The following is a 25,521-nucleotide window of genomic DNA, read 5'->3' as shown; positions in this document are numbered from 1 at the left end:
CATCCGAAAACGTGTGATTGTTCATGTGAAATGTATGTTCCATCTTTTTATAAAGATGGTCGCTGAGCGTTTCAAATCGAAAACTTCCCTGGGAGGCTCGGAGTGTTAGTGTTCACTGGTGAGTTGATTGTGTGATTGGGTTAGAGGAAACTGGGCTTAGCGACATTGCGCTTTGGTAATACTCAAAGCTTGGGCTACTTTGCGTCTTGCAGGGAAAGCCATATAGTTGCGTTGGTGGTAGATTGTTGGTAATCTTGGTTGATCAGCACACAGTGCTTAATTCTAGTAGTGCGTTTGCTATACTGATTCTGATATTGATATCTGAGAAGTATTAACTGTGATCCATCACATTTACAGGCAGCAGAATATTTTCTAAGACCTTCCGGTATGTTATTGACCTACCAATTTCTATGTAGTGATTCACTTGGTGATGTCTATTTAAACAATGCATTCTCATTGTGTTGCACAGTATTATTCAGCTATCTTGAGGCAACCGAGGCACTTGCTTAATCATCATCTTAGATCTTCATGTCTTATGTGTGAGTAGCTTTAAGAGGCGATTTTCTCTACATTGGTTTATTCGAATTGGGACGTTTTGGACTATGTTTTCAAATATTGTGGTGATGATTTCACATCTACACATTGTCCGGTCGGGACGTTTTGACAATGACAATGATTGCGGCATGTCACAAATGGTGAAATTATAGCCACAACATAATGAATAATAACTATCATCACAATAATAAATGGGTTGTTGATGAAGAAAGTAAAAATCATGTACTGATCCACAACTGCACTCATATATGTTTTTGTTTGTATATTTTGTTTACAGATATGCCCCTGACTAAGGGAGACAAGGGTCCTGAAATGTACTGGGCTCATGTTGACAACATTTCAGGACATGGATTACCCAAATGATTAATTGATTGTTGACAATTGTATGTACATTGTTTTTTAAACATATCATTTTGGATAAACCGTCAGGAGAAGTTAAATTGCTTATAATTCTGTGAAGCTGTATTAAAACACAGATAACAATTAGATGTTATTGCATTACATTTGTAAAAACGGATGTATACCATTTTTAAAGTAGTGCACACCTTGTCCTAGAAACCAGGTGGTTTCTAGCCTCATGTACATGTCATACGGGGTTTGGTAGACACAAGTGAAGGTGTAGCACACAGATCATTCAAACTAGTTCTGATCTCTGCCAAAATTGGATTTTCAAATAAGAGGGAGTGCATGATCTACTCGCATAGTAAAAAACTTATGCCGGCATTCTGATGGTGCCTATAATGCCGAGCTTTTCACCTCCTGTGCTGTGGTTTATGGAGCCGATAGGCCTCCAAGGCTGCCACGCTGGTCACAGAAGTCGCGCAGGATCAAAGTGCGGACCTAGGCAGCAGAAGGCAGGTGTTGCAGTTTCCCATGGGCAGTCTAACACGTTATCTGCTTTGCCCCGTCCCTCCCAGCTAAGCTTAAAAGCCAATGGGAGCAGTTGGATTATGTGAAAGTGGGCAAGAACTGATATTAGGCCAAAAGGCGTAAAAATAAACAAAATGACAATGACTGGGTACAAATATGGCCATTGCGAGGCTAGCTACTGACAGGTTGTCGGTGAGCTACCAGTAGCTCGTGATTAACTAGTTGGAGATCCCTATGCTAGACCTATTCATAGGAGACAGAATCCCCATATTTCAGCAGCGGAAACTCTTTAGACACTTCAGCAGTTTGTGTTAACTCTTCGCTGGCATGCTCTTTGCTCCTCCAATCTCTCTCTGGAGTGATTCCCTAAAGTGCTGTCTCATCTGTTCACGTTCTGATGACCGTTAAAGGTAAGAGAATGAAGGAAGAGGTACCCAGCAATAAAAAGATATGCAGTGGTAAGAGTGACAAAGGAAGCATGTGCAAAAATATTTTGAGAGCAAATATTTGTTGAAGAGTTACTTTTAAGGGCTGGGTGATGAACAGGCTCTCAAAGAATGAGATTCCCATGGTGATAAGCCACTTGATGGAGCTGTCTTTGCCGTAGTGGAGACCATACAGCATAGTGAAGAATCCAGACACACCGCTGGTGATCGCTATGAGGGCCCAGCCAATGAAAACAAACCACCAGGGCAGGCCCTTGGCAGAGCTCTTCTTGCTGTCTCCTGAAAGGCTTGGGGTTGGGGAATATCTGCAGAGCAAAAGAAAAGTAATGTGTTAACACAGGCTTTAAATAAAAATAACTAGCAGAGGAATTATGCAACATAGAGGAAGATTTATCAAAAAAATAGTGCAATACAGTGCAGCAACCAAAGTTGCTAGGGGAAGAGAGGAACACAGAGCCATAGTGTAAGGAAATGGGTTCTGCCCATCAAATCTTCCCAGATTTTTTGCGTTTTGACCACCTGTTTCTTGACCTTTTTACTGTGTGTGACCCTCGCAATCGGTGACTCATCCACAGTAAACTCATGGTAAATGGACTGTGCATGTTTACCGCCAGTGTTTGCCTTTTAAGATAAGGCCCCTGTGACACAGCAGCGGTAAGGGGCACAGCCCAGTAACTGCACACAGGTAGCCTGGTGACAAAGGAACTCTCCAGGATTGGATATTGACCTGGGGTAGGGCTCAGTATGTTGGTGTACACTCATAGGGAAAGTCAGTGTGGTGTACTGTCTTGTTTCAGTGAACTCCATTTACTACTGCTTCCGTTTGGCCTACAAAGACCAGTGACATATTGAATTGAGGGGTAACATGTGCATGAAAACCAATTTTACAAATTCCAAAATGAAATCTGTACAGCATGTGGGTCATCCAGGATTGTCATATTTCTCTGTCTCAGCTCAGGATCGGAGCCCAAGCCTATTGCCACCCCGACGTCCCAAGTTAATAAAATTTCTCTCTTGCAGCAGGAACAAAGGCCTCTCTTGGTTGTGATTTTCTGCTGGACACTGAGACTTGAGGTGGCAGCCATGTACACCTGGAAGGAGAAACCCCCTGATATCCATCTGAACCAAAGACTCTGACTACAGTTGCCCCAGGACCAGTGGGACTCTCCCCAGGATGAAGGGAGTTAGTCCTCTTACACCCCCTGAGGACTTGCTGGGGGAAAGACTGGTCTTCAGTGCCAAGAAGGAGAGAAGCTCCAGAGGAAACAAATCACAAAGGCTGTTGCAGGGAGCCAGTAGAACTAGCTTCCTCTCAACTTGGAGACCTAAGAAAAGTGCTTCAGGTAGCTAGGGCTCTCCGGCAGCAGCAAAATTAGCCCACAAATGAGCAAAATGGCCCAAATGGCCAGAGATATAAGCAGAAGAAGGATTTGACATTTGCCCCCCCCCCCCAGCGATCACAGAGCGCCTGGAGCTCCGTTGCCCAGCTGCTAAAGCACCCCTCAGATGGGCCAGGGCCCAGGGTTCACCATACAGAGAATTGTTATTTTTTTTCTGCAGGGAAGGAGCATGTGTGGGTCCTCCTTCCCAGCATCCAGTAAGCCTGGAGACTGAAATGCCCAGGCTGGTTTATAGATTGGGCAGCCCGGGACCCCCAACTCCAGACCCCTGATGGCAGCAACAACGTGTATTGTGGCGCTTCCCCTGAGGAACACAAGAAGGAGGCAGAGCTGAGGATCCCAACTCTGGGCCTGAGGAAGCCTGGAGAAGGATGGAGGAGTGCTGCAGCACTCTCCTTGTCCATGATGGGTCTGCACTGCTCCCCGTGCTCATGTCTGGGGTGAGCTGGCGGCCACTACAGTGGGCAGGGCAGAAGAGCTGCTGGCTTACACGGATAGCGGGAGAAGTGCTGCTCATTTGGGGAGCTGACTGGCGGCAACCAGGGGTGAGCTCCCTGGGCTGCTTCCCCTCCCCCACAAACGAGGCACGCGGGGGTGCCCAAGTAGGGGAGGGCACCCCCCTCCAAGAAAAGAAAATGCATACCCCAAAGCACAAAGTCACTCTGCTTCAACAAAGGCAGCAGCTTTCCATGGCTCAGCCGGAGAGACGCTAATAAAATATTCACCCCATAATGCCCTGTGGGGCTTGAAAGTGCCCAAAACTTTCCTGTGATTTGTGGTGGCCCCAGGATGGTGGGGCCACCACCAATTACTTAAAAAGATTGTAGCAGAGTTGCTGGAGCATCACATGGTATTTTAACAAAAGTTTTTAGGTATTTCTAAGTAATGCAAACAGCACAAAGCACTATTTGAGTTAGTTTATGGCAACTTTCCAGCTCAAATAACATTTTGCTCTGGAAAGTAAATAAATGATCAACACTTTGCCCTGCTTTGTGCGATTTTGTGTTGGTCAATCTGCCCCTTATGTGTTACATGAAAATGTACTAGATTTTCAAAATAGCATCAACAAGTTCTTACAGACAGATAAAGTGTTGACACCATCTGTCACCCTTATGGTCAAACCTAGTAATTTTCTTTTATACTTTCCAGTTTGCCTCCTTATTACATTGTACTGAACGCAGTGTATTCATTAAGGGAGTTTGAATGTTTGTTCCATTCTCAACAAAATGTACCCATCTTGAAATTTCTAAAGATCTTGACGTCTGTGTTGTTTAAATTTCCTCAGTCTATATTTTCCCAATAAACTACTTCCCCTGAAACGTTTTTGTATGTGATCAGTTCTTTCCGTGGTAAGTTTCCTGGTGGAATCCTTTGACCCCTTTCACCCAATCTCGGGCACATTACAGCCTGCATGGAGAACAAGCCCAGGCCTCCTTCCCTGGCTGAGTGTCGAACCAGGACGCTCAAAACCAATCACTACGCTGCACAGCAGTGTTGTGATTGGTCAGGGCAGCCTGGGTGCTTACCAATCATGACGCTGCATTGCAGCATTGTGATTGGTCAGAGGGGGCTGCTTCCTGTTCCTTGAAAGAGAGGAGAGGAGAGCAGGAGCAGACGCGGGACCCGGTGGCAAGGTAAGTTTATTTTACTTTTCTCTATTTATTTTATTGCACAACCCACTCCCCTCACCACCCCGCACAACCCCCTTGCCCCCTGTGCGACCCCCCACCCCTGTGCGACTCACCTTGTCACCCGCGAGTCATGCCGGCCGCCACTGGTAAATGGTCTTTGTGAATTCCCAAAGTTCTAATCTTAGAACTCTGGTCTAAGTTTAGACCAAACGTCTAAGTTTACCTTTGTTAATCGGGCCCCTCATATTTAGATCCATGCTCAGATCCTAAGTCTCAGAAACGTGTTTCTCTCACAAATGCTTGCATAATGCCTCTCTATTCTCGCCTACAGTTTATACATATCAAAGGATTTGTGTTTCGGTTTGTTCAGGAAGCCTGTCTATTTACTGTATTTAGTAAAACACAGTCATAATGTAGCTGCACTGAGATCCTTCAAACACCTGGGCCTTGGTGCCACTGCTCCTTCTGCACTAATGCTAGCTATGACGCTAGGCCTTCACAGCATATGTTCTGAATAGATGCTTTAATCGTATGAAATGTACAGCAGTAGCAAAATGCCTCGTGGCATTATAAGGACAGCTGTGCCATCTGATGTTAAAGTCAGATAACCAATTAATTAACACATCAATCAACCAGGGGAGTCACTGTAGTGTATGACTTGGCTGTAAAGGGAAAGATGAAAAATGAAAAAAGCTCCATCAGTTCTTTAGGACACTGCATCCCCTCCTACCACACTACTTGCAATCCAGCAAAGAATGTATCTTTCCTGAACATTACTTTTCTACAATCTAACTACCACCTGACCACTCTCATGTTAAATAATTTACACTGTCTCCCCTACAATTTCAGATCGTCTTCGAGATCAGCTACATCACATACAAAGTTCTCTACAATAATACACTGTCTAACAAGTTAACAATGTAATCTTGAGGTCAGCGCCAGACAAGAAGCTTCAAAATCGCCAGATTAGAAGTTAAACAATGCAAGAGGAAAAACAAGAAAACAAGTATTCTCATCCTACTCCCTAGGACCTGAAACAACATCCCTTTGACATCAGATCAGTGCAAACATCCCTACAATCCTTGAAAATACTGAAAGCGCACCTCTTCAAGGCACACTACCTCAGATAGACTGACTCCCCTTCCCTTCACCAGCTCTACCGCTTGCTTCTATCCCGAACCCTATTCATTCACAGTGAGGTTTGCCCCCTGCTCAGCACTCAGTTACTAGCCAGCACAGTTCACACTTTAAAAATACCAAAATATACAATACATATGTAGATTACTTATTTTTTCGACAACCTAAATGATCTGGCTATCCCACAGCTCTCTATACTCCCTATTTTCATTCACCCAACCCAAGATCATACTCTCTTTCAATACACTCCACTCTTCTTCGGAAAGTGGGGTTTTCTAATTTATGTACATTTTAGAAAAGTTTCCGTTTTGCTTATCACTTAGTGGAGCCTAACATTGGCAATATGGGGACTATTCCCCAAGTCAAGAAAAGAAACTGTCAGATTTAAAGTCGACACCCAGCTGTCGGCAGGGGAGAGGACACAGGGTCTGATGTGGGAAATCATTAACTTGAAAACTCCGACTTCTTAGAAATAATATATGGGTATGCAGTCCTTGTTTTGCTCTTTGCACCTCTGCAGGGGATTTAACTTCTCAAGAGAACCTCCCCTTCACTGTTCTCGCTGCAGCGACATCTTAGAGTGGCCATTTTAAATTCTTGCCACGTTTTGAAAAATATGTCTTCAGGACTTTGCTACATGTGATTAGGAATTTGTTGTGTATTGTCTACATTGAACGACCATGTAATTTATATTGTGTGGTGAAACAATTCCAAAAGTGATCACTCGGTGGTATGTACATATAAGAAACATAAATGTGCATTTAAAAGACTTTTAAAAAACAGCAAAGGACACTGTGCATTTTCGAAATGACCCCTGGGAACAACTACTTAAAAAACAAAACGTTTCCTCATCTCCACTATCCCCACAGTTGACTTCTTCTGCACTCGGCATATCAGCACCATTACTGTAAATCTAATAACTACTATTTGATGTCCCCACTTTGTCTTGTAAATCCTCATCCATCGTCCTCGCATCCAATGAACCTTTATGTAGCAAAGATTTTTATACATATCTTTTTAGGATGCTCAATAGCGGAATTTACACAAAAAGAAAATAATGTTATTAGATCAATCAGGTAAAATACAATAAATGATGGGATTGACAATGTTTGCATCTAGCTTATTGTATGGAATTCTAGACTACGACGTAGATGTATCAGTTAGTTAGGATAAAACATCTCTGGCGTGCAGACGAATGTGAGACATGACTTCAAGGACAGGATAGGAAAGTGTTTATATTTTCTTTAGTGAATTCTGTGGAAGGGATGTGGATGACTGAGTCAACTCTGGGATCTGTAGTGCTCTGATAACTAGAGGCTGAAGCTCCCAATTTAGTGAATGTAGTTAATGGGCTTGCATTTGACAACCAATGTTTATACGAGGTGCTAATCTTACATCCCCAAAAAGGATTGACTGGGATTCTAGCGTAAGTAGTTAAAGCATGCACAGTAGTGCTGGCAGGCTCTGGCTTTAAAATTACGCCTATAAGGGGAAACAACCTTTACAACGCAGTCATTACATAGCACTACCTTTACATAGCAGTCATTACATCGCAACATCCTTTACATCGCATGTCATTACAATGCAGCCATTACATTGCAAGTCACTACAATGCATGTCATTACAATGCATGTTACTACAATGCCGGCATTACATCGCAAGTCATTACAACGCAAACCATTACAACGCATAGTACACTTACACTATCCAACATTTACCCTACTGTTGCACTCAGGGAAGAGGTGTGGCGCCGTGGCCAGGGCGACTGACTCCGGAATCTGGGGATCCCGGTTTGATCCCCGGCACCGGAGGCAGATTAGCCCAGCACCATGTGACTCTGGGCAATAGCTTGCTTAATCTTCCAGACGGCCCCCAGCGCCTAGAGACCCTTGCGTGCGATTGTGCGCTTTACAAATGTGGATTATTATTATTATTATTATTACTGGAGTTAGAATAGTCATTTTTACCCCTACACTATCCAACACTTACCCTACTGTTGCACTCACTGGAGTTAGAATAGTAATTATTACCCCTATACTATCCAACACTTACCTTAAAAGCAATGTAATGGTATGCATTGAAATGGTATGCTTTGTAAAGGTATAATGTGATGTAATGGAATGTGTTGTAAAGGTAGTTTCTGAAAATGCGGTGTAATGGCCTGCTATGTAAAATAATGCACTGTAAAGGATGTTGCGATGTAAAAACTGCATTGTAAAGGCATGCATTGTAAATGTATGCATTGTAACGTCATACATTTGCCTATAAGTGTTAGATTTGCCACTTGTAGCCAGGGCATCTTTATGGAATGCACTGCTTAATTTAATACAAAATAAGTGCAAAGTATTTTAAGAGCATGTTGCAAGTGCTGCTGAATTCCAGAGTTGCCAGATACCAAGACTGCCTAGTCTTAAATCTATCTGTCCCCTCTTTCATAAACCGCCCCACACCTTGTGGTCTTCTGATCTCACTCTTGCACGGTTTTGTCATCCCTGCTTTCTCCATTTGTCACTATTGTCCTATTTGTCTTTTCTTCTTCCTCTCTTCTCTGCTATTCTCCCTCCTGCTCTGGATTAGCCTAATGATGGAAATTAGGCCTGGTCCCCAAAAATGAGTGGCGGTACCCACAACCTGCAACTTTCTGCAAAAACAAAGCACTGGGTAACCCATGTCCTCTTTGTTCCTCTGCTGGCTGATTAGAAAGTTACAGAACCAACAAGTACATCGAGGTTACTCACACAGGGTACTGTGTCAAAATTGTCATTTATAGAATCTCACTCTCTTCTCAGAGTCAAATGTATCATAATAGTTTGAATCACACAGAAGTAGCACTTTGTATACTTACAGCTGTTTTTGTGCTGTGCAAAACCTTACTTGCTTGTACTACATTTCACTTTCGTCATGTCTTGCGCTGTTGTTGAGCGTATGACTGGAAACGAAGCTTGGCAGAACGGTGACAAGACAGAAGAAAGTGAAGAAACACTCACCTCTCACTTGAGGAGCCTAATGAGAAGATCAGGTGCTTCAGAAAGACCGTCAAGTACTGCACCTGGTGCACAGCCTGGTTGTAACTCTGGGGTTTCTGGAATTTGTCGGGTCCTAGTATCAACAAAGCTTGGCAAAATGGTGACAACACAGAAGAAAGAGAAGAAACACTCACCTCTCGGATGAGGAGCCCGATGAGAAAATCAGGTGTTCCAGAAAGCCCTTCATGTGCTGCACCTGGCGCACAGCCTGGTTGTAACTCTGGGGTTTCTGGAATTTGTGGGGTCCTAACATCTCTAGCTCCTTCTCCACGTGCTGCAGCTGCATGTACAGGTAGCGGTTGTTGTCACTCCGCCGCTGCCTCTCACTCATTCCTTTATCGGGCGTTGGACTTCTTGTTTTTTCTATAAAAAGAAAAGAGGTGTGCATTACCACAGCACTTTGTATGATCAGATCCTATTTTATCATGTCTACATGTAATTTTGTGTAAATATATATTTTTTTAAGTCTCTGGAGTGTACTTTTCATCAGAATTTGTAGTGTTAACCACATAGGTATTGACATGGCATGGTGAGATTCTTCCACCTTCAATTTCCCTTTCGATACATAATATGATAATGTTGGTTTGTAAAAAACAAAATTGATTTGCATCAGAGCTCTTACAATCACACATTTATCATGATGTTCTGGTCTTGCTGATCCTTTCAAAATCAGACAGACAATGCACTAAGGCCCTCAGCCAGGATGGGGAGAGCTGACATTTTAGAGGGCACAGCACGGCCGAGCATAGCAAGATGGCAGGCCAGCAGGTGATGCCCCTACTTTGGGCCTTATCCGCTATCTTAACGTCCAGGGAACCTGTGCTGCTGGGCCATCTCGCGAGAGCTGGTGGTTGCGGTGGGCATGGCAGTTGTGGCGACACACATAAAATGTGTGGCGAAGTAGGTCTCAGATTCAATGACTGTCACGGATGGCCATCACAGCGCTGACCATGTGAACCAACTTCAACTGTGACAAAGTGTTAAAGATCAATAATAAACAAAACAGCAAATTCAAAATTAATATGGAGTACTGAGGCTACAGCCTCACCCTCCAAAACAATCCAATGATAGAAGGATTCTGACTGACAGAGAAGACAAAGTCGTCTCAGATTCTTTGGTCCCACCCTCCTTGCCATGGACAAGTTGCCGCCATCAGGCACAAGACTTGAAGCTTTCCAAGAGCAGCTACAGACCAGGGATTATGCTTTCCTCTACAGTCTCACATAGCCCGCTGCCTAGCTCCAGGGGACTGCGGGAGGCCCGTTGTTGGTGACTCCTGCTGCATCTGGAAGCAACCTGAGCTCGGTTAGTGCAGGATTTTAGGATGCCTCTAGAGTCCTTCTGCAGTTGGGAAGGCGTCTTTTGCCTGTCTGGCATTTAGTGAGATTTCTTTGTTCGAGAACTTGGCCCAGTTTCTTTTGAGAGTTGAGGCATATTTGGGGGATTTTTTTTTACCATAACACCGCCTGCGTGTTTTGATACGGATGGGCGCCTCTAAGAATCTCAGTGCAATATCTATCCCTCATTCTGTTGGAGCGTGGAGCAAAGTTTGCAAAGTTTTTTTGCCCTGGTCCAGATGGTTCTTTCTTTTGAGTGTTTTTGGAATTTTGGCCCTGATTGCTTTTCACATGGATGCGTGGTAAGAAAATGTGTGGTGTCTGGACTCCAAGTTGGATTTTTAAAGCAACTTGCTATTTTACGACAAAGTGCTTTATAAGCATGTGGCCTCTTTGGCAATTCAGTTGAAAACCAGTATTGAGCACTTTGGGGCAGATTTACAAGTGGTGGCGCAGCCTGCCAAGTGATATTTACAAGAATAGGTAAAGTCACCCTGCGTGACTTAAACTGTGCTTGTAAATACCGTCCCTGGTCATGCAACACTTTGCGTGTTAGGGGCATGAGATGGGTGTTGCTGTGGGTGTTGCGTGGGAACACCCACAGCAACTCCCATCTCATGCCCCTAACACTGCATCTCCAGATTTATGAGAAATCGTACATCTGGAAATTCGTCAGAAGGCTACGCCGCCCTAGGTGTGGCGTAGCGATGTTTAACGGGGAGAATTGTTTTCCTTTTTCCTCGTTTTTTCCTCTCTCAATGTGTGCTCCATTCTACAGCACACTTTGGAAGAGGAAATCGCCTCAATTGGATGTGCAGGAAGGGGCACCTTCCTGCACAAAAACAATCTTCCCCTGACGCAGGCATCATTGCACCATGGTGCAAGGGTGCCTGTGCCGGCACATGGCAGCAGTTTGTGCGCCAGTGCAGGGGGAAGCACAAAGATGCAACATATTGTTGTAAATATGCCGCATCCCTGTGCTGCAAAACTAACGCAGCAAAATGACTTGGGGCACCGCGCTGCGTTAGTTTCTTGTAGATCTGTCTCTATATGTCTTGGATCCTTCTCTATAGAACTTGTGGCTTAAGTGCATCCAGGGTTAATAAATAAACGTTGCTAGATCGCAACAGCATTGACTAAACACAGTAAGAGTCTCAGGAGTAGAGTCACAAACATGTTCTGCTGGGTTAGCCAGCACAAAATGTTTTTTTCCTAATTTAATTTCCAGTGCAAAACTTGTTTTGTGCTAGAAAGTACCCTAAAAGTAACGCAGCCGCATAAAGCCCAACCAAGGGAGTGTTACTTGGGTGGTACATGGGCTTTCCCATGCAACCACCCATCCCTTTTGACGCAAAACCTTATCTACCACAGTTGAAGACAGGGTTTAGTGCCAAAATGTAATGCCATTTAAAAGGAAGCTCTAAAAGGAGACATGTTTTAATTTCTGCTTTCTTTTCTGACTTTGCACTTGTGCTGTACTGTACAGCACACGTACAAAGTAGGAAAAGCTTTAAAGTGTGTCTAAGCATAGTATTTGAACTGGAAGGGTGCCATTCCAGTATAAAGCCCATGGTGGACTCAGACACGCACCCCAGGACTATGGCGTTAAAGTGTGTGCCTGGCGCACAGCAGCTAAAAGCTGCGCCAGCTCTAGGGAGAGGGGAGGAGAGAGCCATATCTCTGTAGATATGGCTCTCTCCCTGTCATGCAACGCAGCTCTGCATTTTCGCCAGCTGCGCTGTGTTCCATGATTTTTGGGAGAATCTGGCCCTTAGTGCATTATCATGACATGTACTTGTTCTCCAACATCAGTCTGTTCACCCTCATATACAGCTTCTCTGTGTCTGGACGTGCCGTTTTGTGCGTTCTGGGTTTCCACTAAAGGGACTATGCAGTATGACTAAGACACTGAACATCTCCACATGCTGGTAAGCACAGTGTACTCTGAGGAGAGGATAGTGATTGGCAATAGAGATCACCTTGAATGCTGCACTGATTAGTGGAATCCCTGCAGGTGGAGACAACTACTGTATGTGGTGTCTGCACTGCAGTCTTTGGCCTCACTGTATGCACTGCACTCCACAGCTCCAGCTCCAGCTCCAAGCTCCCTGAAGGGTTACTATGTGATACACGTGACTGATGGACTCCTTTACCTCACAGCACAGGGCCCATCCGAATGCAGTGTGGGATGCCAAGAGGCAAAATGATGCCACTCAAAACAGCTAACGTTCAACTCAAAACGGTCAACATGACAGCACCTACCGACCGAGGAGGCATTGTCATCATACAAAAGAACACCCTCCACCAGACCACCCACTCGGTTGACTCAACGACAACCATGGAACACTTCAACTTCCAGATCCAGACCAACCCCACCACCACCTTCCGTGGCACCCTTGTTTACAGAACTCCTGGCCCCCACCTAAAACTCACTGACACCATTGTCGACGTTATCACATTTCAGGCTCCTGAACCACCAACTATATCCTACTCAGCGACCTCAACTTCCACCAGTGACCAGAATACTGCATCCCTTCTGGAGAACCTCGCCAACATCGGACTCAAGCAGCTAGTTGCTGCTCCGACCCATGCAGCAGGACAAGCGCTCAACACCATCTTCTCCCCCAGCAGAAACATCACCTACAGCCACACCACCAAACTCCTCTGGACCGACCACCACTGCGTGCATTTTGCTTTTACCTCTCTGACAGTACACCACCACCCTCACCGCCCTCACTTCCCACCCTGCCCACCCTGCCCACCCCGTCATAGCTGGAACAAGGTCACCAAGGAACATCTCACCACCCTTTTCAGCACTTCCACTCTGCTAACATCATCAAACACTAACACCTCAGCTTGCAACTTCCACCAATGGATCTCCAACTGCACCAACCCTGGCCCCCTCAAGAAGGCTCCCCGCAAGCAACACTCCAAAAAAGCCAGCTGATTCACTCCCGTCCTCCACGAGTCAAGACACACCTGCAGATGACTCAAGAAGAGAAGGAGAAACAACAAACCCTGGAAACCCACACAACTTACAAAACCGCCGTCACCGCACACAACCTCCTCCTCAAAACCACAAACAAAACAGCCCTCCAAGATAAAATCTACATCAACACACACAACACCAAAGAACTCTTCGTCATCCTCAATGAGTTCACAAGGCCCAACAGCGAGACCACAGATGTCCAATCTTCCCAGGAACTCTGCGACAAACTCAGCACCTTCCCTTGCCCGCACCACATCTTCCATAGAGCAGCCACGTCCATCACCTCGAGCTTCGCCGCACCATCAACTGCTCCATTGAGACCGCCACCAACCCCAATGACTGGAAACACGCCGAGATCAACCCCCTGGTGAAGAAGCTGTCCCCTGACCCGACAGACCTCAAGAACATCAGACCCATATACCTGCTGCCCTTCCCAGCCAAGGTAATTGAGAAAGCCATCAACGTCCAACTCTTCAAGGACATGGATGTCCTGGACATCCCCCAATCAAGTCCACAAAGCAACCACAGCACTGAGATCACACTCCTCGCCGCCACCAACGACATACGTGCCCTCCTCAACCAGGGCAAAACCACAACCCTAATCCTGCTGGGCCTCACAACTGCCTTTGATACAGTCTCACAACGCACTCTAATCACGAGACTCCAAGATGTCCGCTTTTGTGACAAGACCCTGGACTTGATCGACTCCTTCCTCTCCAGCCAAACACAGCGAGTCAGACTACCTCAGTTTCTCTCAGAACCCACAGAGACCAGCTGCGGAGTGCTCCAGGGCTTCTCCCTGAGCCCCGCCCTCTTCAATATCTACATGGCTCCCCTTGCCACCATCGTCAGAAACCACAGACTCATCATTGTCTCCTACGCCGACAACACCTAGATGAACCTTTCCTCACCAACAAACCCCCAACCACCAGAAACAACTTCCCTAACGGAATGAAGGCAGTTGCCTCCGGGATGGAATACAGCTGCCTCAAACTCAAGTGTTCATGGTGAGACCCACCCCCTCAGCCTGGAACAACTCCTGGTGGCCCGCCCCACTGGAAAACTCCCCCCACTCCCACAGACCACGCTTGCAACCTCGGCATGATACTGGACTCCTCGCTCACAATGAACCGCTAAATCAATGCCATATCCTCATCATGCTTCCACACGCTCCACCTGCTTCAAAAGACTTTCAGATGGATTCCCACAGAAGCCAGAAAGACAGTCACCCACGCACTCATCACCAGCAGACTCGACTACAGAAGTGCACTCTATGCCAGCATCACCAAGAAACTTCTCAGGAAACTAAAGAACATTCAAAATGCCGCAGCCAGACTTGTCCTCAACATCCCCACCACAGCCACATCACTGAACACCTTCGAAAACTCCACTGGCTCCCAGTCAACAAAAGAATCACATTGAAGCTCCTGACACACACCTACAAAGCAGTGGTGGCTGGTGACATATGAAAGTGGTGGGGGCTCAAAATTATTGTCGTACTGCACTGCAACCAGCGAGCGTAGCGAGTGAGCCTGAACAACCTACGGGGGATTCGGGGGTGGGGGTTCTCCTCCCGAGAACATTTTGAAAAAAGAGTGGACAAATGGTGCATTTTTAAGTGAATTTGAGGAAGCAGGAAGGTTAATAAAGCAATATAATTTAATAATTTATCATTTAAGAAATTGCCAATTTTTATGAGCTGTAGAGGTCAATCTTTGCATATGCTGATGTTATCATGTGCCCATTTTAACTTTTGGATACACTTGTAATGGTTCTAACTATACGATAAATACATTCATTGAGTGTGCAGTGCTGTACATCAATATGATGACACTATTTCCTTAAATTAATTTTCTGTTTTTATGCAAGAAACGCCATTCAAAAAAATCACAAATACAAGCTCATGAAACATTGTCATAGATATCATGAAGAGCACAAAATACTGATACATGTGAATAAGGTGGGTTCAACCCCTGTCTGTTTGTAAATGCAAAAACATTGAGGGATGATTTTATTTTAGGTTTTCTGTATATTGTTTTACAGGGAAACTGATCGTCTGTATGCTGCGTTGTGGTCTAGTTGGTATATGTAGGTGACGCTGTGGATAACAGAATATAGTTCTAGAGTGTTCAGAGTGAGAGACGAGGGACAGGCAGTCAAGACGGTTGAGATCCGTGGTCGGCTCTTGGGCTCTTTATATATGTAACTTGTGGATGTATTGTTCATCCATCCGGAATATCGTCAATAAAGATTACTATGTTGGAGTTGGACGACCCAGTGTTATCATTGCCACATGCGTCTCAAGAAAACATTCAACTTATATAGCTGTTAGCGTGTACTGATTTAACACTAGAGAGAAATTTTGGAATGGGAGTCAGGAAGTAAAAAAAAAGGTTTGGTGTCTCGCCATCCTGTTGGTTCGAATTCCTACTGTTTTCTGTGCATAATAAAAAAAAAATCGAAAGCGTATGTGTTGTAGCAAAAACGAGGCAAGATTAAACAACTCTGACAGAAGCAATGTCTTCAATTCACGGGCGTGGCCTCATTAACATTTAGGGGTGTGTACGTCTGATATTTCTCAACAAACAACGTAGCACTCAACTTAAAAATACAAGTGGTGGACTGGGTCATGGTTTGAGGTGGGCGGGAAAATAGGAATTCATTTGGTGTTTGCCACATTAAGGAATATTGTTGGCAGCATTAGTAAATAGACAGAAACATCCATTTCCAATGCAACCCCTAACACACAACATGCTACAAAGCCCAGATTTGAACAATGAACAAAAGCTATGGACTGGGTCTGCCTGATAACCACCTTGAACCAGGGCATTAACGCCTAATAAATAACTGTGGTTGCTCGTGAGCAGCTCAATAAATCAATTATTCAATAACCAATATAGATGAGATTCCATTGTAATGCAATTAAAAGATTACAAGAGTAAAGAAATGGTAACAATAATTATTGAAATCCCCGCACAGCTAGATCACATTCCGTCACGGAACTCCATTCGGCGCGTGCAGAGCGGCGACAGCTTCCTGTGAGGGGAACACACGAGGAAACATTTTAAAAATGTGCTCGCTATTCACCACCAAACTCGCGCAGCTGAGTTCATAAATAACTTTATGTCCAGGCTGGCGGCAAAAACAACATAGAAATCTAAAGTAGCAAAATATACATAGGCAGTAACTATGTGCATTGCCCTGAGGAAGAAGTAGCGTGCACTGATGCCAGATGCTTGGAAATGACTAGTCTCTGCAGTCTAATACAAGCTTTTTGTTACATAAATAGCTGCTGTGTACAAACCATGTGGGAGTGCGGCGCAGTGTGTTTTCTTGTACTGCAGTTCTTGTATTTCTGAAATAAAGCTCACAAAGGGATAAACACAGTGGAAAATAGGGTTGCTAAACACCTGCTGTGAAATTTCTGATATGGCCAATAAAAGCAGTTGCAGCCGGCGGGCGAGTGAGGGGAGGTTGCGCGAGTTAGCGGGGGGAAGCGGGACTGTAATTACAATTTGAAAAATGGACCTTCCCCTGGGTCACGCGCCACCGCCACAGCTCCTGGTGCTACTGGTCGGGTCTGCGTTTTCCACAGGCAGCCTCCCTCCCCTACCTTAAGCCAATCACAATGCTGCAACAGGAGCGTTGTGATTGGTATGGACTGTGCCCAGCAGGGCGCCTGTTGGGAGGCCATTTTCTCTATGTAGGCTGCATGCAGCCTACATAGAGAAAAAGTGATAGTGCGCATGACTGGTTTGGTCGGCCCCAGAGGGACGACCAAAAAGTCAGGGCCAACAACAGTGGGCAAGCCACTCCCCCTCCCCTCGAGCAGGACCAAACCACCCGCCCAGCCCCAACCAGGCACTTCTGCTTTCTCGCAGTGCGAGAAGCAGAAACATAAAATGGTAGTTTTACCATTTTATGTTTCTGCTTCTCGCACTGCTAGAAAGAAGTGGGGCAACGCCCCTCTGCCCTAATGCTACAAAGCCTCCGCCCCTGCTACAAAGCCTTCCATGACGCAGGACCATCAAATCTGAACCACCACCTCTCATTCCACGTACCCACCAGACACCTCTGCTCTGCCTAGTGGCCCTGGCCACCATCCCATGGATCCGCAAGACCAGGCCGGGATGAAAATCCTTCTCCTACCTCGTCACCAAGACTTGGAACAAGCTGCCCCTGCACTTCAGCAATTCCCGTTGCTGACCCAAGTCAGGTAGGTTCTCAAGACCTTGCTTTTCAACTGAACCCCTGCGCTCAGACAGATCAGCAGCCCGCTACTCCACAGCACCTTGATACCCTCATGGGTGAGTAGCTGTGCTTTACAAATCCCCTAATCGATTGATTAATACAATGCATGGCTGTCCTGTGGGCTGGCCCAAAATGTGACTGACACTTCGACAAAATTATGGCTAATGGGGCTGACTAATTGCTACTTCTGGGTCTTGTTCCTGTGCTCCAACTCAGAGCGAGAATGACAGAGACAGAAGGGGACTTGCTGTCTCTATCCACCCCTTGGACAACATGAGGAACCTGCAATTTGTCCATTTGGAAGCAAGTTAGGCTAATGCCATTTGTTTGTATCTTAGTGTCATTAAAACACTTTTACAGGGGGACACAAATACATTTATTGTTGTGGGCCTTCTGCTACAGTGAGCAAAATATGTGCTATGTTTGAAATTTTTGCACATTCATTATACGCAATTTCTGCTGAGATGCAGCGTGCAGTATTGTATATACATTTCACAAATGCAGGCATAACAAGCATTGCCAATTATAATAGGTCTGTTTTTAACCGCATCGCTGCGGCGGCTTTTCCCGCTGTGCGCGGCAAATTCGAAATTACCGCGTTACGTGACGAGCTGGCCTTGTCATCCGCGCAGGACAGGTAAGCGCGATGACGAGCCCAGCTCGTCAATAGCCTCGAAGGGGTTAAAGTAATGTTGTATAGCGATGTGAAGTAAATAGCACAGGAATAGATATGTGTTGGACTTGGCTCTCACTCTAGGGCCACCCTAAACCTTCTGCCTTCACCCCTCCTGTTTTCTGATCCCGCATTTGTTGGCTTTTAGGACTCTGTACACTTTACCACTGTTAACCAGTGGTAAAGTACTTCTGCTCTCCCACTAAAACATGGTACAACTGTCTCAGACCTGAATGATACTTTAATTTACTTGTAAATCCCTCATATTTGGTAACGCGGGTACCCAGGGGTGGTAAATTATATTCTACTAGTGGGCAGCAGCACTTATTGTGCCACCCACTGAGGTAGCCTTTTAAAGCATGTCCTAGGCCTGCCGTTGTACCAGTAGTGCAGTTTTGAACTGTAATTTCAACCTGGCAAAATAAACCTTTTGGCAGACCTAACTGTTTCTTTTTAATACATATAAATTACCCTGAGTTTAGGCCCTAAACAAACCCATGGGTCAGAGTGCCTTATTTTTAAAAGGCATAATATGTCCTGGTGGTGAAGAAATGCTACATTCGTTTTTCACTATTGTAAGCCTTATTTCTCCCATTGGATAACATTGGTTACCTTGTTACAGTTAGTAAGTGATAACTTTTGATTGGGGTGCAGGTAGGAATGCCATGTTTACACTCAAATGAATTGGACTTTAAAACCGTCTTTATTGGTAAAGTCAAATCTTAAGTCACAATTCTTAAAATGGCACTTTTAGAAGGTTGGCTTTTTCTTCCTCTAACCATATGGTGCCTGCATCATGGGTCACATGACTCTGTGAAGTTGGCAGTTGGCCTTTGTGTATTCCTCCCAGACAGTGAGACAGAGGGGAACAAGGTGTTTATAGGATGGGCCATCCTGCCAGGATAGGAGGGGTGGAGCTCTTCACTGCCGCAATTACATTTTACAGGGGCTTCCTCCACACTCTCACAAAAAAACTTGACACCAAGCCCTGGTCATTCCAGACCCTGGAGCCTGGGCAAGGGAAGGAAACAAATTCCAGAACCAGATGTGGGAAAAGTCTAGAGGTTTCTCCCACTTTAAACCTGGTGCCAGGTATAAATGTTGGACTCTCAGACCAACTCTTCAGTATTCCTGGAACTGTGGATACTACAGAAGAAGGACTAAACTGCTGCCAGTGGACTGCCCTGCTGTGTGAGGACTGTTTTGCTGTTTGAGGCCTGCCCTGCTCTCTGAGAAAAAAGACTGGACCTGCTCTCTTCATCACAGGCTGAGTGACTACAAGGGTGGACCTCCTGTTCTGAGATACAGGGACACAACAAGCTCCAGAGACCTCCCTGCAACTGCCCAACTGACCTGCTGCACTGGATTTACAACTGGACATGCCTGAGCCCTGCTGGCCTCTACTGGAGTAAGTTCCTGATCCCCAAGAGGTGCCTCCTGGCCTAACTGAAGGTTCCATCAAATCTGGTGTGAAGTGATGCGAAGTCCTGCACAGCTACTAGTTTCTTCAGAACCAACACAGAGTGAATAAAAGCACAGCAACGTCTCACTGCACATCCAGAAGCTTTATCGGAACTGGGGCTGAGCAACACATAGCCTCACTACACAGCTACAAGCTTCAGCAAAACCAATGCTGAGCACCACAAAACCCCCTCAAAACCTCGCCGCACACCTAAAAGCTTCTGTGCAACCGACGTGGAACAACGCGAAGCCTTGCAAAGCAATGCCATGCAGGTCTCACAATAAGGACATAGGGTACAATCCTCAGAATGCCAAACTTGGCCCTCTGCTCAGACTGTGTTGCACTTTATCGCGGTTGGTCTGAGCTTGTGACTTTATCTCAGTCCAGCACTATCCGATAACCTAGGCTTTGTGCTTTTTAGCGCATCTTTTATCTAAAATTCAATCTCTTAAGTCCTACTGGTTGTATTAATGTAATCTAGGTCTCAAATTATTTTTAAAAATGTAATCTATTTTTCCAAATTGGTCTGCAATTTTTACTGTATTGTGTTCTCATTTTATTACTGGTAGATCTGATAATGCCTGTTAACGCTGTTTCCTGCATAGCGTTTCTGCTGAGGCAGGACGAGTGCGCTAGAGCCTGTGAGGTGGTGCGGGGAGACAAGGCCATCCTAGAGGTGAACTAAGGAGGTGTGCTTCCTCTAACTGTTGGTCCTCAGCGCTTTTCTGCCTGTTTTCTGCCTGTTTTCTGCCTGGCCTCCCGTATACGCCATTAAACGGGCATTGGGGGAGGGGGGCCAGGAATACTGCAAGCACCAGCGTACTTCACCAGAGGACCCTGGAGAGCCCTGTGTCTGCCTCCAGCTTTTACCACCTCTCGCTCGCTCCCCCACACAAGCGTCTCAGGGGGTTGAACAGGGTCAAGAAAGGACCAGCATCTGGCTTAGTAAAGGAGAGGATGTGCCTGTTTGCCACCTACCTCCTGACGAAGTGGGTCCTGACCCGGCTTAAGGAAAGCTGATGAAGAAGTTGAACCTGCGAGCAAAAACCTTGCACAACTTTGCACCACAATCCTTGTACAAGGAAATAAAGCAACAAGGCAACAAAGAAGGCAGCAAGTGCAGAGAAGAGGGCTGTTTGGGCAGTGTGAACTAGAATCCACTGCATTGGTTGAGCCTCGTGGTTCGTGGAAGCAGGCCGCTTTGGGTGGGCTTGGCTTGCTTGCCCAGGTGAGCTCCCCGCATGCATTGCCCACAGCCTTTTACAACTAAGCATGGCATCCAGCATCTAATTGCATCTAATTGCCTCACAGAAGGGACCAACAAGGGCCCTACATTGTGCTTTTGCCCCTCCCTGGCTTCTCTGACCTTCATCCAGCTCCAGGGTGAGAGTGGTGGTGTTGTCAGGAAAATCCTATTCCTAGGCAACTCAGCAGGTTGGACCCTCCCAGCCCAGTATCCACCTCAAACTAGAGTAAATCAAGAAAAAATGTAACCTAGGGGACTCGGCGCAGAACTTCTTGGCATCTGGGGAATTCAGATTGTGTAGGAAAGACCAGGTCATTGCCTGTTGCCATGGCAGAAAAAAAGAACCTAGGACTATTCAAGACAAGCCATCTGCCTGCACCGCCTAGCTGGTAACCAGGACAGTAATCAACAGAATCCTATTAAAGCCAAACAAGATTAATCACATTGACAATGCCGAAAAGGAAGTTGCTATCTTGTAAAAAAGAACTGGTGGAGAACCCGTCCCCGCTGTCCTTGCTTTTTGTACCTTCTAGATCCCTTGCATTCTAGGGCGAGGACTCAGAGGAAATGAGGTATTGTCCCAAAAGCTCCTCCTCAATGACGACATCTTCCTCAAAGGTCACGCTTAGGCGCATGTTCCACAAGCTACTGAAGGATATATCTCCAGACAGCGCAATACTTAACATCACATCAAAATGCTCAGGGCCTACCTCTAGCCTAGTCAGCAGTCTTCACATTAGCACTCAAACCTTAAAAAGTAAAGCACAGTCGGCCACTGGGATAAAAATCCACAGGTCACATTCATGCCCAAGGTTAAGCACAGAAGGGTTAATAACAGAGATATTATCTCAATCATGCATGTCATCAGTATCTCCAGCCCGCAAGAGTGGTAGCATGCACAAGTAGGCACCAGTCTCATGTCATCAACCATTCCAACCTTTAGTGGGGATTTAACAGTAGCAGCACCTCTATAAATCATGGCGATGGCAGCCACCCAAGTCCACTGAATTCCAAAGCCGGCGAGTCCACCAGCTACAACACAGAAGAGTGCAGAAACGCCACCAATCGCAAACCACACGTAAATCATGACCAGGAGGGAAAGCATAACCGATCTGGAATTGGGTAATCTGTCAGACCGCTTCCTTTCCACCACAGAGGCTCAAATAAACAAAACACAATGTCAAACCCCAATACTTGGAAGGGGTGCATGGAAAAGGATTTTGGCTCCTAGACTCACAGTCTGGTTCCAATAGCCCTTCTCTGGCTGCAGTAAGTGCCTTTCAGGATACAATCGCCAGGGCACTTCTCTGGCAATCAAATAATATGGAACTTCAGATTGGCCTGATACAATCACTGGCAACTTACCTGGCAGAATTAGGGATCACATTGAGCAGCCTGGAGTCAAAATGAGAGCCCTAGGGAAGGACAAATCTTTCCCATGTTTCCCTATCATTAACAAGCTAAACTCTCTACCTGAGATCTTAGAGTCTCTAGTGGATAAGGCCAAGGCCAATGGAGTGAGTACAGAGTGAAAGGATCAGTAAACAAGCTTTAATATGGGCATACTTTAACGAATTCAATAACCGGCGTGCCAGAGGGAATCTCAGACATTGTCTCTGAAGTTGTGACTAAGTCATTCGACTCTCTGAGCCACTCAAAAAACATTTTGGTAGTCTCTCCCTCCATTGAACACCTGGCTGAGCCCAAGTTGAGATGAAACCAATCTCCCATAGTACCATTCAACACAAAAGGGCGACATAAGGATGCTATAAACTCGACAGAATCTGATCCCCCCATGAACAGGAGAACAGGAGGGCAAAAGATTAAAGAAACAGATGAGGACACAGGGTCTATCAAAAAGAAACTTGTTGTCACATAAGCTAACCACATCCACCAAAACACAGGTTAGATCTAATTCAACAAATCTCTTTCCCGTATTTGTTCAACCTACATAGTTCACAAACTTGCCTCCAGAGCTCAGTGACAACACTGTCAAAGCATGGCAACCTACTCTTCCACAAAAAAAGGAGGGCATGGTGGAGAGTCCCATCAGGTAAGGCCTGGAACTAGGCATACTGAGGGACCCCAACTACTACGTCTTCAATCGTGGGTCACCTTAGTAATGCTGCAGCGGGCCGCGGGCTACCCCCACGATGCAGGGAGCACAAGTGATCAGTCCAGTGTGGCTCCATGGAGCTCCTAGAGTCATCATGAATAAGGGCACATAGTCTAACAGGAAATGTTTAGACATTTGTAGTGCTAGAGGCACTACTATGTATTGAAACCATGTGATGACCTCTGACTACCAATATTTTAATTAATTTTTGGTGTTTTACTTTACCCTAGCTTGAATGTATGACAGTATTGTTCCGGCATGTGCATTTTTCCTGGAAGATTTATTTTGTGTCACCTTGTAGCAGGGGGAGTGCTTTCACAGAGTAGAACAGCCTTGGCAGGAACAGAACGTGTGGGAGGTGCATTTGAAAGCATGAGAGAGAGAGAGAGAGGTGTAGAATGTACTTCTTGGTCTCGGAGTGTAGTGTTACAAGCAATGGTGCTTAAATGTGCATGATGTCGTACATTGGGAGATGAAGTGTGTAGTGCTATAGGCAGTGGTGCACAAATGTGCATTCTGTTCTACATTGGAAGTATTATGAAGTTCTTCCTATCGGTTTTGACATGCCCTCATGCCATCTTGAATTCTGACTCTGTCTAGGTTGAGCTTTTGCACACACAGGCAGGCCCCCAGATTACTCAAGTTGTTTAGGCTATTCATGTTCAAGGTTGTTTTAGGCTTTTGTAAGCCTCGCTGGGATAATGTGTGGGAAGTGTGCTTGCTACCTTTCAGAGCAGAGATTATTGTTGCCAGAGAAAGCTGTGGAATGCACAGCTCTGTGGGAGTGCAGTATTTTCTATTATTTGGGAGGGTGAAGCAGTGCAACATACCATATAGCTCCAACTTTGAGGCAAGACCAGTGGCCCTTCAATAGCCTGCCCCCCAGTTGTAGCCTCGCGGACCAGCAGTGAGCGAGCAACTGCTCCCAAGGTGCATTCAGAAATGCTGTCGGACAGTATCTCCCAAACTGCATTAACCAGCCCCCACCATGGGAGCGATACTAGAGGTCTTTCACTCAACTGCAATTCTATTGAAGCCTTGTGGACCAGCAAAGGCCAACACTCAGTCTGTTTTTGTTATACGAACGTCCTGTGGAACATCGGACCTGTGTAGAGCGCTTCACTGCATTGCGCGTATAGTGGCGCTATTCAACAGAATTTCAGCCGTCTTTTAATACTTCCCTGTTTTGTATTTTATTTATATTTTTTGTTTGTTTTCCCCTGCTTTTACGGGGCGCTCCCCACACTCGCACTCTAATTGTCACTATCACCGCGCTTGGCGGGTCCCGGTTCCCTTGTGTCTGCCTCTCGGCAGCTCAGCAGAGTAGCAGCCATATCGGGTGAGGGTAGGACGCGGGCTGTGGAGTGCGCGCTCTAGCGCACAAGGACGATCGACCTCCTCTTAAGGAAGTCATGCTGACGCGCATCGGTCACGCGCAGCAGGAACGCCGGATCACTGCCGGAATCACGCCAGAGTCCAGCCCGTCTGCGCCCGTCAGCGTCCGGGAGGCGAGCGAAGCGGCGGGCGGGGCTTTAACATCGTGATTTCCTTCTTCTGCGCCTACTATGGTATGTTACACATCCCTTGAGCTACGGTCTCTGCAAAAGGTACCCTGCGGCTGTTACAAAGTCTTTCCTGGCCGGTACAGGGGAAAGAGGAGATGTCCTGGTTGTGGGTGGTCACCTAGCTATGCCCCGGCCACTTTACCAAACAGGGTGAGGGACTGTGTGAAGTATCTCTGCCTGCTTTAAAACACTAGATCAGTATGCAGACATGCGCAGGATATTTATGATCTCCTGACCTTGGAAAAGCCGCTATGTCTGATGTTGACAGAGACTTGGTTGGGGGAATCTTCCAATCCCGATATAGTCACAGCTATTCCCCCAGATTACAATATCTTCAGGCAAGATAGATCGGAGGGGAGGGGTGGCGGTGTGGCACTGGTGGTGAACAAACTCGCCACGTGCTCCATTCTGCCCACGGATGCAATTACAGGTTCTGAATCCCTTGCTTTTTCTATAGCATTGTCTCCTCATCAATCTTTTAAAGGCCTTTTAGTTTATAGGCCACCTGGACCGCCTGGATCCTTCTTTGACGAGCTTCAGTCGTCAATTTCGGTGCTGGCCTTGAAAGCTGAGCATTGTGTTCTGGCCGGGGATTTTAATTTCCATATGGATGAGCGCCTGGACCCTGACACAATCAAATTGCTTGATATTACGGCCCCTCTTGGCCTTGTCCCCTACCTTTCTGGACCTACGCATGATAAGGGCCATACTCTGGATCAGGTTTTTTCCTCGTCCCCCATAGAGGCGACGGCACTCTTACCGGTGCTTTGGTCAGACCATAGACTGACCAAATTCAATGTACGGGGCACAATGAAAC

General features: G+C 46.0%; 1 protein-coding gene across 1 annotated transcript in view; it reads right to left on the bottom strand.

The window, feature by feature from the left end:
- Window positions 1-25,521, bottom strand: part of LOC147673997 (polycystin-1-like protein 2) — a 915,503-nt gene that overhangs the window by 187,756 nt on the left and 702,226 nt on the right. The window contains exons 31-32 of the mRNA XM_086945086.1: window positions 9,200-9,428; window positions 1,948-2,176 (exon numbers count right to left, since the gene is read on the bottom strand). Of these exons, the coding sequence (XP_086801212.1) occupies window positions 1,948-2,176; window positions 9,200-9,428 (458 nt within the window). The remainder of the gene's footprint in view (window positions 1-1,947; window positions 2,177-9,199; window positions 9,429-25,521) is intronic.

Source organism: Lissotriton vulgaris, chromosome 12 (genome assembly GCF_964263255.1).
Source record: "Lissotriton vulgaris chromosome 12, aLisVul1.2, whole genome shotgun sequence".
In the NCBI taxonomy this organism is placed as follows: Eukaryota; Metazoa; Chordata; class Amphibia; order Caudata; family Salamandridae; genus Lissotriton; species Lissotriton vulgaris.
The sequence above is the reverse complement of the archived record's forward strand: the minus strand, read 5'-3'. Positions and strand labels throughout refer to the sequence as shown.